General features: G+C 40.3%; 1 protein-coding gene across 1 annotated transcript; it reads right to left on the bottom strand.

The window, feature by feature from the left end:
* Window positions 1–2,839: 2,839 nt before the first annotated feature.
* Window positions 2,840–13,964, bottom strand: LOC139029984 (zinc finger protein 432-like). Its single transcript, XM_070451596.1, has 5 exons — window positions 13,723–13,964; window positions 10,963–11,151; window positions 9,126–9,252; window positions 7,129–7,224; window positions 2,840–6,533 (listed from the first exon to the last, which is right to left on the bottom strand). The coding sequence occupies exons 2-5, from the start codon at window positions 10,975–10,977 to the stop codon at window positions 4,813–4,815; spliced, it is 1,959 nt and encodes a 652-aa protein (XP_070307697.1). The 5' UTR covers window positions 10,978–11,151; window positions 13,723–13,964; the 3' UTR covers window positions 2,840–4,812.
* Between the last annotated feature and the right edge of the window lie 1,069 nt (window positions 13,965–15,033).

Raw genomic sequence — 15,033 nt, 5'->3', positions numbered from 1 at the left:
CCGCGTGGGATGGACACATAGCGACATCTAGTGGGTAAGAAGATGAGGTGAAAATGTGTGAACTACATGTTTTCAAAAATAGTGACAGTGGGGCATTTGAGAATGTAAAATTATGAGATAATGCAATTATCACACTTGGCATAGTTCACACATAAAAAAATAATGCTTTAAAATGTTATTTTTATGTAGGCATGGGAAGTTTAATTCTAGAGGGTTTAAAGATGGTTTTTAGAAGGCAACCTAAATCCAATTTAAATTTTTCATTCTTTGACCCAGCAATTCTAATTTCAACAATATATTTGGTAAAAAGTTTTATTAACCACAGAGGCTTTTATAATAAACAAAGGAAAAGCCTAAGTATACAGTAATAGATGCTTTGGTAAAGTATGGGCTATCCACTCAGTATAACAGTATATAACATTTAAGGATTGTTAGTATAAATAAGGAAAATGGTTTTTCCAGTAGTCATGTATGGATGTGAGAGTTGGACTATAAAGAAAGCTGAGCACGGAAGAACTGATGCTTTTGAACTGCGGTGTTGAAGACTCTTGAGAGTCCCTTGGATTGCAAGGAGATCCAACCAGACCATCCTAAAGGAAATCAGTCCTGAATATTCATTGGAATGACTAATACTGAAGCTGAAACTCGAATACTTTGGCCACCTGATGCAAAGAACTGACTCATTTGAAAAGACCCCGATGCTGGGAAAGATTGAAGGCAGGAGGAGAAGGGGACAACAGAGGATGAGATGGTTGGATGCCACCACCGACTCAATGGACATGAGTTTGAGTAAACTCTGGGAGTTGGTGATGGATAGGGAGGCCTGGCTTGCTGCAGTCCATGGGGTTGCAAAGAGTTGGACACAACTGAGCAACTGAACTGAAGTAGTCTTCAGAAGATAAAAAGCATCTGCAGCATAGTATATATATTTTGATCCTTTTATGAGAACAAACCATAAATGTTTTTCTTTTTGAAAATTCTGGTTGGTTAACTATTTAGCTTGGATTACTTTGTGCTTATGAGTAAAGAATATAAGTTTTCACATTCCCAGTTTTTGCAATTCTTCATTGTTAATATCTTTGTATAGTAATTGTTTTACTTTATTATAAAGACATGCCCATTTTAGAAAAGTTTTAGAATACTGAATGATGTAGATGTTCATAACATAGTAAGTATAGACTTGTCTCATTTTTCTTTTGTAAAAAATATACTTACCTGTATTTGAAATCTGGAGAGGAATATATCGTTAACAGTATTTTGCTCTTAGGTACGATATGGGTGACAAATTTTGTTTGTGTATGCTTTTTAATTTTTATACATTAAGAATTTGTTTTCATAATTTCTTAATAGTATTACACTCCTTTCAGAGATTAAATTTCAGCCCTATTCACCTGAGATGTCAAACTCTGAAAGGTGAGTTGAACATGTTGTCCAGAGAACTCAGGGCAGCCCATTCTGTGACCCTGACTCATCAGTTTCAGGAATGAGCTGCTGTGACGCTGCCATGGCAGCATGTGTAGGTTCACAGGACAAGGAGAAAGCATCTGAGGACCTGGTAGGTGGGGTCCTCATGTCTGATTCTTTGTTGTAGAATATCTGCCCAGAATCCATCCTGTGACAATGTGGGGTGGGAGTGGCTGCACTAATCTGGGATTTAGGGCAGAGCTGTTCAAATTTAAATATAGATCAGAAAGGTCATTTTATAAACCCAGAGTCTGGGGTCGCCAGTCTCACAGGTTCTGGTTTGGGTCTGCAGTGTGACTCGAGCTTGCATCTTTTACAAGCCTCTCAGAGAATCCTGAGGTAGGAAGCCCAGAGAAAACACTTAGAAACACATCTAGTGTGCTCTTGGCTCACAACAGATCTTGTTGGCTCCCCCTGGTACATTTAGATGTTGATTCAAATTACATTTGCCCACAAGAGCCTTCCTTGGAAACCCTTTCTAAAATAGCTTCCCCATGACAGCGTATTACTAGGTTTAATATTTCTCCAAAACATTTAGCAGAACTGATATTCTGATGTGTATTTACTCAGTCACCTTCACTAGACTGTATGCTCCATGAAGGCCAGGGCTTTGCCTGTTTTGTTCACTAATGAGTCTCCAGTGACTAAAACAGTGTCTGGCCAAATGTAGATGCTTAACAAATATTTTTAAAGGAATGAATTACTTACCATGCAGTTGGATACTGAATACTGCCACAATACTCTATGGCAAATGTCTTTTTCTTTTTCCCCTAAAAGCAACACTCATCATTTGTAAACTGGGTTAAATATCATTATATCAAAGAAATTAACTCTGGATAGAGACAAGAGAAGAGATCTATTGCTTGGAAAACTAAGAATTTGTTACAAGCAGTCCTGCCCAAAAAGAATTGATAAAGGAGACTGACAAAAAGAAAATAACAGAAGGAAACATGTGACATCAGGAATGAAGAAAAAGGAATGGAAAGGGTAAACAGATCATCAAATAGAATAGGTTAGTCTCCTTTTGAGTTTTTTAAAATTACATTGGGTGGTTGAAAGCAGACATGAAAACTTTACCTGATATGGTTCTCAATGTAGGTAGAAGTGTTGAGATATTCACTGTTAGGGAATTGTAAATTAAGGCCATCATTATCTACTACCACATACTTGACAGGATGTCTGGAATCAAGTATGATAGTGCCAACTGCTAGAAAAGACATGGAACATCCAGGGTGTTCATACACTACTGGTGAGCATGTAAATTAGTACGGCCACTCTAGAAAAATTTGGCAGTCTCTTATAAGTTAAACACAAATGTAACATATGACTGCTGGGTATTTACCCCAAAGGAACAAATACTTCTTTTCCCATAAAGTTGGGTCCACAAATGTTCATAGGGTTTTATTCAAAACAATGAAAAACAATCCAGACATCAGTCAACAGTAAACAGATAAGTCATTGTACAGCCATACAAAGAATGCTATTAACAACAAGTAAAACTATTTATACACCAAAAAAATTGGATGGATCTTAACAGCAATTTGCTGAGTGAAACAAAGCCTATCGCAAAGGCTACATACTGTATGATTCCATTTTAACAGCATTGTTGAAATAACCAAGTTGGAGTGATGGAGTTTGACCAGGGGTCACCATGGTCAGGGGTGGGGAAGAGTGTGACCACAGAGGGGTAGCAGGAGGATGTTTCTTTGTGTTGGCACAATTCTGCATCCCAATTGTGGTAGGCTTTACAGAAATCTTATGTATAAGGTAAAATTTCTTAAAAATATATACTAAAAACAAAAAACTTCATACAAATTAGTGCATGCAAAAACCTACTAAAATCCAAATAAGATCCAGTTTACTTAACAGCACTGCACCAATGCCATTTTATTGGGTTTGATGATGTATTATGGTTATGTAACATAACATCACTGACTGAGTAAGGGTATGTGGGAACTTGGTATATTTTGTAATTACTTGGGAGTCTAAAACTATTTCAAAACGAATTTTAGAAAAATCATTTTTAAAGTGTTTGTAAACTACCTAATGCTACTTTTAAACTTAGATAAATACATCCAGTTATGCTGGATTACATTTATGAATATATTCCTTTTTATTTTGAAGTACACTGTAGACAGTTGAATTTAGAACCTAAGAAATGCAAGAGTGAAACATATAATAATACAAGGTGGGCACAGAACACTCCTGTATTGTATATAACATTACAAATTAGTGTCGAGACTAGCCCACTTTAAAATTATGGAATCACTGATATGGTTCAAGGTATTCTGCCCCAAAATGGACATCAGGTGTATAATAAATTTAGACTTCTGATAGAAAGTTCAAGTATATGTCATTTTCATGAGGTTTCTTTCCTTCAGAAATCAGATATTTTGCTAAAGTTACTCCATATTTAGTGGGTCCATAACCATTTTATTTCTGTGTGAATTCATGAAAAGCAATGAGGCAGAATGTATCACTGAAATCCTGCCATTCTCATTGCCATCTGAAAATTTTTCTCCAGCATGCATATCAGGCAACTTACTGAGGTTTTATTTCCAGGCAAAGGCTTTCCCACGATCATCATATTGTTACGATGTATGAGCTCACTGGTGATCTATTATGATCACTGATGAGACAGGGTTTTTATTTCCATAGAAGGCTTTCCTAGTCTCTCCATTCATAGGATTTATCTTAGCATATACTTTTCAGACATATAATTAGTACCTAAAAATGCTTTCTCGAGCTTTTTCTGCATCGAATGTATCAGAGCTTTTCCTACATGTTAATTTAGACAATAAAATGTGAGGTAACTGATCACTGAAGGCACTAGCACATTCTCTTCATTCAATAAACTTCAACCCTCCGCAAATTTCATATTTCCTAAGGGTGAAGTCTAGCAGCAGGCTAATCTACACTGATGATAGTCAAGTGTGCTAGGAGCACACGATGTTTAATGAGTTCACTGAACTATCATCTTTTTTATCCTAAACAAATTCACTTGTATATAATGAGTTTAGAGTTTCTACAAAGAATTATGTACTTTGACCTATATGTTTCTCATGTGTATTAACAAGGGTTGACAAAAGATTACCCCAATCACTGGATTCATAGTCTCTCTCTCTTATGAGTTCTTTGAGGTACAGTGAGTGTTGAATTTGTGTTGAAGGCTTTCTCACTTTAATTGCATACATACAGTTTGTCTCCTGTGTAAACTTTCTGGTGGGTAATGAGACCAATACCAATGCTGAATAGGATTTTCCACAGTCAGTATATATAAAGGTTAGAAATCTCTGATGTTGGACAAAGCATATTTTCTTCCTGTAGGTGTGATCATAGTCATTGATTTTATGGTTTGTTTCCATTATGAGTTCTTTGATGTACAAGGAGATTCCTTTTTGAGGAGAAGCCTTTTCCACAAACACTGCATACAAAAGGTTTCTCTCCTGTATGAGTCCGCTGATGAACCACTAGACGGCTTTTCACAGTGAAGCCTCTGCCACAATCACTGCAGGCATAAGGTTTCTCTCCAGTATGAATCTGCTGATGTAAAATGAGCTCTGTTTCCATGACAAAACCTATTCCACATTCACTGCATATATAGGACTTCTCTCCCATATGAATTTGTTGATGTACGATGAGATAGCGTTTCATGGTGAAACCTTTTCCACACTCACTGCATGTAAAGGGTTTCTCTCCAGTATGAGTTCGCTGATGTACCACAAGATTGCTCTTAAAGGCAAACTCTTTTCCACATTTATTGCATTTATAGGGTTTCTCTCCAGTGTGAGTTCGCTGATGTAACATCAGTCCACTGTTCACAACGAAGCCTTTCCCACATTCACTGCATCGGTAAGGTTTTTCACCAGTATGTGTTCGCTGATGCACGACCAGCCGACTCTTTAATGGGAAGCCTTTCCCACACTCACTGCAGATGTAGGGTTTCTCTCCAGTGTGAGTTCGTTGATGTATGGTAAGCATGCTCTTCACGGTGAAGCCTTTTCCACATTCACTACATACATAGGATTTCTCTACTGTATGAGTCTTCTGATGTACAATCAGATTACCCTTTCTGGGAAAGCCTTTTCCACATTCATTGCACACATACGGCTTCTCTCCTGTATGAATTCGCTGATGTTCAGTCAGACGGCTCTTCATGATGAAACCTTTCCCACATTCACTGCATATGTAGGGTTTCTCTCCTGTATGATTCCGTTGGTGGATGATGACATAGTGCTTTGTGGTAAAGCCTTTCCCACACTCATTGCAGATGTAGGGTTTCTCTCCAGTGTGAGTTCGCTGGTGTATAGTGAGCATGCTCTTTCCAGTGAAGCCTTTTCCACATTCACTACATACATAGCATTTCTCTCCAGTATGATTTCGCTGATGTAAGATGAGATTACGTTTCCCTGGGAAGCCTTTTCCACAGTCACTGCATACATAAGGTTTCTCTCCTGTGTGAGTTCGCTGGTGTTCAATCAGACGGCTCTTCGTGGTGAAGACTTTTCCACAATCACTGCATATAAAAGATTTCTCTCTCTCATGAATTCTCTGATGTTCATTGAGCCTGGACTTCCGGGAGAATACTTTTGCACACAGACTGCATCCATAAGGTTTCTCTCCTGTATGAACTCTCTGATGATCAGTGAGCTGAGACTTCTTAACAAAGGCTTTCCCACATTCACTGCATATATGGGCTTTCTCTATGTTGTAAATTATTTGGTGCTTAATGACTTGGGACTTAGTGCTGATGGGTTTTGCACTTACAGGGCATTTAACTGGAGAATGACATTTTTCATGTTTACCAAACAGAAATGATTTCCCATCTCCATTACATTTAGTAGAGTTTTTAATTTCATAGCTTTGGCTCTCGATGACTAAACTTAAATTTGACTTCAAAGTTTTTGTATAGAACTCAAACATATCATGATTTTGCCTGAAAGAGAAATAACTTTGGCTTTGAGGAACAGGATTTCCAAATGTATTATGTTCCTGGTATTGTTCAATACCTTTCAGCATTTTTTTATTTTCCCAGTCAACCTGCAGATGATTACCAACGTTGCCAGTTTCTAGGAAAGAAGAAAATAATGAATCCTTTTTATTCCTGTTTGGAATAAAATTGGTTAAAAACTTCCTTAGTGTTTTTTAAAAATCATACTTTAACAGTATGAAACAAACACCCCCTGTATAAATGTTCCTTATTTCTTACACATTGGTAAAACCAAAGTAATACAGGGACTTCCCTGGTGGGCCAGTGGTCAAGACTCTGGACTTCTACTGTAGGGCACATAGGTTTGATCCCACATGCAGTATGGCCAAAAATTTTTTAAAAAATCACACACACAAAAGATTTCTTCTTGAGCTGAGGCCTGGAAGGTGGGATTCCACAGCCAGGGAAGTGAAAGGGATTTGTGACAGGGTTCAAAGGAGTGAGTTATAAAATCCAAGGAAGGAGAAAACAAGGCAAACAAAAATCAAGATGTGAAATAAAATCAAGGATCAGATCTCAGGAGCGAAAACAGGTATATTTCCCTCTCAAGGCCTAAAAATTCTTTTATGGGAGAGAGCTATGCAGAGGCAAGTTTCTGCATTTTCAGACACTCCCCAGCCTCTTCTACCTGTCTAGCTCAGGACATCTGCAGTTACCAACCAGTTCTCACTCACCTGGCCAGGTGTGACTGTGGAGTTCATCTTCTGTCATCCATCGTTCTTCCCCTTGTTCCAACTTGGACAGCACATCTGATTTGCTGACTCTATACCCTGATCATGGAAAATGACAGAAGACTTAGTCCCACTGAATTGGGCTGGGGCTGGTCAAGACAGGAGAATTTTACATTTGAGGGATTGGTTTTCACATCTGCCAAGCACAGGCTTTGCACTCAAGAGAGACTCATGGGATGTTATGATATGATGATATCTTTGGTCTCCACCCCTGGTTTCTGGCAGAGAGCTTCTGTAGCCCTTGTGGTTCAGTGGCTTAGACTCCAAGCTCCCAATGCAAAGGGCCTGGGTTTGATCCATGGTCATGGAACTAGATCCCATATGCTGCAACTAAAGACCCCACACAGCACAATAGAGCTTGAAGATCCTTTTTGCCACAACTAAGACCTGGTGTGCATACTAAGTCACTTCAGTCATGTCCGACTCTTTGTGACCCTATGGACTCTAGCCCGCCAGGTTCTCTGTCCATGGGATTTTTCAGCATGAATACTTGAGTGGGTTGCCATGACCTTCTCCAGGGGATCTTCTGACCCAGGGATCAAACCTTAGTCTCTTGTATCTCCTACATTGGCAGGCAGGTTCTTCATCACTAGTGCCACCTGGGAAGACCTGGCACAGCTGAATAAATACTTTTAAAATTAAAATAAAAATGAAGACCTTGTAATTTCCTATGTGAGAGGCATGGCAGAAACCTCTTTTGTTACAGTATTTGGTTTAAATTCCAGTTCTTGGCACAAGTGTCTTCTGTGTGCTGATAAGATGACTGGTGGCTAGGGGCCCTAGGGAGTTTAAGAGTGGAGACTGGCTGCCAGAAAAACCAAGGCATGAACAGAAGGTTAGAAATTTCAGCTCCTCCTACCCCTGCCATAAGCTTCCCTGATAGCTCAGTTGGTAAAGAATCCACCTGCAATGCAGGAGACACCAGTTCGATTCCTGGGTCAGGAAGATCTGCTAGAAAAGCGATCAGCTAACCATTCCAGTATTCTGGCCTGGAAAATTCTGTGGACTGTATAGCCCATGAGGTTGCAAACAGTTGGACATAACTAAGCAACTTTCACTTTCTTTCACTTTTCATCCCCGCCACACAGAGAGAGGGGACTGGAGACTGAGTTAACCACCCACAGCCAGTGATTTTAGAAAACATGCCTACACAATGAAATCGGCATAAAAAACCCTATACAACCAGGTTGGGGGAGCTTCTGGGTTGTGACACACTTGGAGCACTCATGGAAGGACCATGATCCCTCCTCCTTAACTCTGCCCTTGGCATCTCTTCCATCTGGCTATTCCTGAGTTTTATCCTTTACAATAAACTGGTAATGGTAAGTAAAGTGCTTTCCTGAGTTCTGTGAGCCATTCTAACAAATTGTCAAGTGCTGAGGGGTGGGGCATGGGGATGCTTTTTTTTTTTTAAATGTAATTTAAAAAAATGTTTGGCCATGCCCTGTGGCATGTGGGACCTCAGTTTCCCAACCAGGGATCAAATTTGTGCTCCTTGCATTGCAAGTGTGAAGTCTTAACCACTGGACCACCAGGGAAGTCCCAAAGGCTCAGTTTATAGTCAAGTCAGACACAAGTGTGGGTACCCTGGACACCTAATATGTTCAACTTACATCTGAGGTTAGCCTGTAAGCCTCTGGGGTATAATGCTGAATTTGGGTGGTTAGTGTCAAAAAAGGGTTGAATTGCGGGACACCCAGGCTGTACCTGGAAAGTAGGAGAATTGGTTACTAGTATAGAAAAAACCCAGACACTTGGTGTCAGTCGTGTTGGGCATAAAAACAGTTCATGGCACATTGTATATACCCTTTTATCAGGAGCAAGAAGAGGCAATGAGAATCTGCCATAGGGCACTGCAGTGATTTCAAAGTTTAATCAGCTGAGAAAATAAAGGCAACTGACTGGGGACCCTTTGAAGGACCCAAGGGAGCTGTCCTCACCCACGGACACCAGGTTGCTATAGTTCTCCAGCATCACATCCCGGTACAGGGTCTTTTGAGCAGGGGCCAGGAGCTGCCACTCTTCCCACGTGAAGTCCACGGCCACATCGTTGAATGACAGGGTTTCCTGGAGTAACAGATTCCTGGTTTAATACAAGTGTTTCTCTTCAATTCATTCATAAAGAATATAAAGGAAGCTATCCTGCTCATATTAAGTACAATGTTTATACCAATCCTCATGTGTATGTTTTTTTAAACACACCACCAAGCAATTGTCTGACACCAGCTGTGTGTCCAACTATTCAATTCTGACATGATCAACCTGAAGAGAGGATCATGTGGCAATGGGTAAGGGCTCAGTCCCATGTCTAAAATATGACACAAAGGAACCTAGCTACAAAATAGAGACAGACTCACACAGAGAATAGACATGGTTGCCAAAGTGGGGGTTAGAGGAGAAATGGGTTGGGAGGTTTGGATTAGCAGATGCAAACTATTATATATAGAGAATGGATAAATAAAGTTCTAATGTTCAGCACAGAGAACTATATTCAATATACTGTGACAAGCCATAATGGAAAATAGTATGAAAAAAGAATGTATATATATGGATAAACAGAATCACTTTGGTATACAGCAAAAATTAACACAATATTGTAAATCAACTATACTTCAATTTTAAAAAGATTTTAAATAAGATATCATGGGCAAAGCTGAAAGAAAAGTGATAAGCCGGGAAAATATTTTTTAGAAACAAAAGAAAGAGGACTTCCCCAGGAGTCCAGAGCTTAAGAATCCATGTTTCCACTGCAGGTTCAATCCCTGGTCAGGGAAAGAAGGTCCCACATGCCACATTAAAAGAGAGAGAAAGAAATCAATATATAGTGGATAGGAATGACTCATTAATCAGAAGAAAAAGATAATCTTGTTAATGTAAAAATGAAAAGGACAGATATTTCTCAAGAGAAAAAAATGCAGCTGACCAATTAATATACAAGACAGATTTCAACCTTGTCTGTGATGAGGTAAATGCAAAATATGGCAAAAAAAAAAAAAAGATTGATGAAAATTATACAATTTGATAATATCCCAGTATTTAAGTGCTATCGAAGACTAAAGGTACGGATGACCTCACACAGCCCTTACCATGTGGCAGGCACTCCTCTAAATGCTTTACATAGTTTAACACAGTTTTTTGAGTATGACTATAGACAAATGGCTCAGTCGGTAAAGAATCTATCTGCAATGCAGGAGACACAGGAGACGTCGGTTCAACCCCTGGGTTGGGAAGATCCCCTGGAGGAGGAAATGGCAACCCACTCCAGTATTCTTCCCTGGAGAATTCCATGGACAGAGGAATCTGTCAGGTTAAAGCCCATGGAGTCACAAAGAGTCGGACACGACTGAGTGACTAAGCACAGCACAGCAAATAGACAAATGGAATTTTATACAGCTAATATTCACTGAACAATTGCAGTCATTATTCGTTTGGATGTTTATATCATCTTAGGGCAACAGGATTTTCTTTAAGAGTGTAATTTTTTGTTGCACAAAACATCCTAACAGATGTGTTTATGTACACAGATATGTGCACGAAGCCACATACATTTGTAAATGGACACACATCTACAGGTGTGCACACAGGGTCAGTGACAGATACACATGATGTTCTAACACTAGTTTCACAGGAATCACATAAACACTACATTCTTAATCCCACTTTGCCATGGTGGGTAGATTCAGTTTATTTCTCTCTACTGAACTGGATTTTTGTTTTTAACAGGCTCTACAAATCCATTAAGGAATAAAGGAGAGAATAAAATAAGACATGAGTCACCTGTGCCTGGATCATATTCTTTGTTCTCTGAAAACAGTTGGCAACACAGAGGTTCTGTCTCTGTCTCTTCTGGATATTCCTGTTAATTTCTACTTAGATATCACAGCTTCCAGAGTGTCCCCAGAAATAATAATATCTAGGTCCTGGAACCTCCTCTTTCTTCATTCATATGTTGTCTGTTGTTTAAACCTATGGGTTGAAAAGCAAAATTACTTTTAGGATTATATTCCTACTTTCTGCACACTCTCACCTTAATACTACAGTCCCCAGTATTTCTGTCTCTCCATTTAGTTTCCCAGAGAATTTCACACCTTGGGCCAGTGAAACCTAATTCCCTGAATATGTGGGAGTAGCATGAATTTGATGGGGGACGTGGCCAAGGAGAATTAGCACAGCACTACATTTCAGTGGCAGGTAATTTTCAGAACAGTTATATATACGAAGCCATCCAGGCATTGAGAAACTGTAAAATTCTTCCTTTAAATTTTGTTGCCCTGACACCTCTTTAAAAGTCTTCATATCCCTTGTTTAAATACATGTTCAACACGAGGGCCAATGAGCAAATCAGAAAAAGAATATAAGCTATACAATCTTGAGAAAGAAGAATGGAACTGGAGGAATCAACCTGCCTGACTTCAGGCTATACTACAAAGCTACAGTCATCAAGACAGTATGGTACTGGCACAAGACAGAAACATAGATCAATGGAACAAAATAGAAAGCCCACAGATAAATCCACGCACCTATGGACACCTTATCTTTGACAAAGGAGGCAAGAATATACAATGGAGAAAAGACAATCTCTTTAACAAGTGGGGCTGGGAAAACTTGTCAACCACTTGTAAAAGAATAAAACTAGAATGCTTCCTAACATCATACACAAAAACAAACTCAAAATGGATTAAAGATTTAAATGTAAGATCAGAAACTATAAAACTCCTAGAGGAAAACATAGGCAAAACACTCTCTAACATAAATCACAGCAGGATCCTCTATGACCCACCTCCCAGAGTAATGGAAATAGAAACAAAAATAAACAAATGGGACCTAATTAAACTTAAAAGCTTTTGCACAATGAAGGAAACGATAAGCAAGGTGAAAAAAGAGCCTTCAGAATGGAAGAAAATAAAAGTAAATGAAGCAACAAAGAATTAATCTCAAAAATATACAAGCAGCTCCTGCAGCTCAATTCCAGAAAAATAAACAACCCAATCATAAAATGGGCCAAAGAACTAAATAGACATTTCTCCAAAGAAGACATACAGATGGCTAACAAACACATGAAAAGATGCTCAACATCACTCATTATCAGAGAAATGCAAACCAAAACCACAATGAAGTACCATCTCACAGCGGTCAGAATGGCTGCTATCAAAAAGTCTACAAACAATAAATGCTGGAGAGGGTGTGGAGAAAAAGAAACCCTCTTAACACTGTTGGTGGGAATGCAAACTAGTACAGCCATATGGAGAACAGTGTGGAGATTCCTTAAAAAACTGGAAATAGAACTGCCATATGACCCAGCAATCCCACTGCTGGGCATACACACCGAGGAAACCAGAAGTGAAAGAGACACATGTACCCCAATGTTCATTGCAGCACTGTTTACAATAGGCAGGACATGGAAGCAACCTAGATGTCCATCAGCAGATGAATGGATAAGAAAGCTGTGGTACATATATACCCAATGGAATATTACTCAGCTATTAAAAAGAAATTTAGAAAGATGGTAACGATGACCCTATATGAGAGACAGCAAAAGAGACACCGATGTAAAGAACAGACTCTTGGACTCTGTGGGAGAAGGCGAGCGAGGAATGATTTGAGAGAATAGCATTGAAACATGTACATTATCATATGTGAAATAGATGGCCAGTCCAGGTTGATGCATCAGACAGACTGCTTAGGGCTGGTGCACTGGGACGACCCTGAGGGATGGTATGGGGAGGGAGATGGGAGGGAGGGTCAGGATGGGGAACACATGTACACCCATGGCTGATTCATGTGAATGTATGGCAAAATGTATCGTAATTATCCTCCAATTAAAATTTTTAAAAACCCACAAAACTAAAAAAAAAAAAAAAAAATACGAGCTATAAATACAAAAAAACAATTCAAAAATATAAATACTGGGGAAATGAATAAGGCAGTCAACTTGCAGGAAGAATAATAAAGACAAAATTTAAAGGGACTAGAAAACTGGTGGGTCAGGGACTTGGAGCTGAAGTTTTCGGGGAATGTTAAGTTCATTAGCCAAAGTCTGAGCTAAACACACGAACCTACCAGTGCTCCTGAGCCTCCAAGCCTTCTGCGTCACGCATTTCTGCACGAAAGACAGTGACCGTTACCCTCCCCCCGCCCAACTGACTAATACCAAACCGGGTCAGATACACACGTATACTGACCTCCCTTAACGGTTCCTCGACTTTGAGCTTCGAATTATTCGAAAACCCGAACAAGACGCCGCATTCACTGACAATCCCCACCGTACTAGTTGTCATCCGCCAAGACACGAAACCCTGACCTCAGGACTCTCAGTAGTTGATCTGTTCAGACTTTTAATCGGTAACCACCAGAGCCCATGACTGACCCCAAAGACACCCCGATCACGGACATTCAGTACACGCTTCCCTCAAAACAAAATCAAACCGCCACCCGCCCTCGTGCTAACTTCAAGGGCTGGAAGGAGCCACAACCCACCTAGAGGCCGACAGACCGCCCCCATCCCCGCCCTTCTTACAGCCAGACCCACAAACCCACCTGGTTCTCTCCTGAACCTGCAGCCACCTCTTCATGGCCTAACTTTCTTCCCTAAGCTTCTTTCACTTCTGGTCCCCTCGCCCAGCCCCCTCTACCGACACCAACCGTCAAGGAACAGCGGCGTTTCTACAGCGTTTCTATGGTGAACGATAGGGCGTTTCCGGCATTTCCTTATGAGCTAATATATGAGCGCCACCACTGCCGCCTCGGCCCCTTGGGGGCCGCCATCTTTGCGCATCTGACGTACAGATGGCGTACGGGTCTGCTGAGAAACCACGGCTGATATTCTAATTCCTGGCCCAAGGAAAATGGGGCGATTTTAAGAGGTTCGAGCTCATGCAAAGCAATCATGACGTGAGGGTAAATTCTTATGAATGGACAGGGCCCGCTTTCTAAGGTCGGAGCCTATCAAGACCAGAAGGGCGCAGGCATACATTCTAAGCGGCTGTTAATGGCTGTGGTGTCTCAGCTCCGTGGGAAATTAAAATCACTTCTGGACATCTCGATCACTGGTTTAACCCCGAAAAGATCTAGAGACCGTATGAAAACTTAAGCGTACTTGGAAAAAACAAAAACTGGAGACGCTCTGTAGCCATTGGGCAGGAGCACCATGGAAGCAGCCATCTTAAAAGAGGTTCGGTGTCCGTACGCAGAGCAAGTGCTATGTGCGGGGCGGGGCTAGGCGTGGAATTGCCCGGTTAAGTGTTTGAGGAAAACCGAGGTTTGGAAAACTGATTAGTATAGCGATCACGATGTGAGCAGAAAACAGTGGACGTTGTGAGCCACGTCTCAAGTGAGCTAATTACACGGACGAAATACAAAACTTGGCATATCCTAGGCAGCACAGGACAGCCTTCTGTCACTGTACATTAGTCTGCGTTCTTTTCATAAAATTAGTACGGTATGCTCTGGCTTCTTTCACATAGCATAATTGTTTTGAAATTCATCTTTACTAAAGTATCAATAGTTAGTTCCTTTTTGTTGCTTTAGTATTCATTGTTGGATATTCCAAAATTTAATCATTCACCAATGGGTGGACCTTTGAATTGGTTCCAGTTTTTTGGATACTGCAAATAGAACTATGAACATCCGTGTACAAAAATGACCTCAAAGAACTGGTTTCCCCACAGTCCTGTGCATCTTCGTCACCTCCCCAAGAAGTCTTTGCCAGTCATTTACAGGGATACTACCCATTTTATGCCCTGCTCCAGCTCATATTCCTCCCTTCACCCCCAGCCCTAAGCTCGAAGACTCACTCACCTTAGGAAACAGATCTTGAGAACACAGGCTGTGGCACAGACCTCAGGTTCA

The sequence above is a fragment of the Odocoileus virginianus genome, chromosome 20 (genome assembly GCF_023699985.2).
Source record: "Odocoileus virginianus isolate 20LAN1187 ecotype Illinois chromosome 20, Ovbor_1.2, whole genome shotgun sequence".
Classification (NCBI taxonomy): Eukaryota; Metazoa; Chordata; class Mammalia; order Artiodactyla; family Cervidae; genus Odocoileus; species Odocoileus virginianus.
Note: the sequence above shows the minus strand (reverse complement) of the source record. Positions and strands in the feature narration are given on the sequence as shown.

What these genes read in the sequence shown, in the direction of transcription:
- LOC139029984 (XM_070451596.1), bottom strand. An exon ending in TAGCAACCTGGTGTCCGTGG is followed by an intron (nt 7,225 to 9,125) that starts GTGAGGACAGCT and finishes TTCCATGATCAG; the next exon opens with GGTATAGAGTCAGCAAATCA. An exon ending in CCACAGTCACACCTGGCCAG is followed by an intron (nt 6,534 to 7,128) that starts GTGAGTGAGAAC and finishes CTTCTTTCCTAG; the next exon opens with AAACTGGCAACGTTGGTAAT.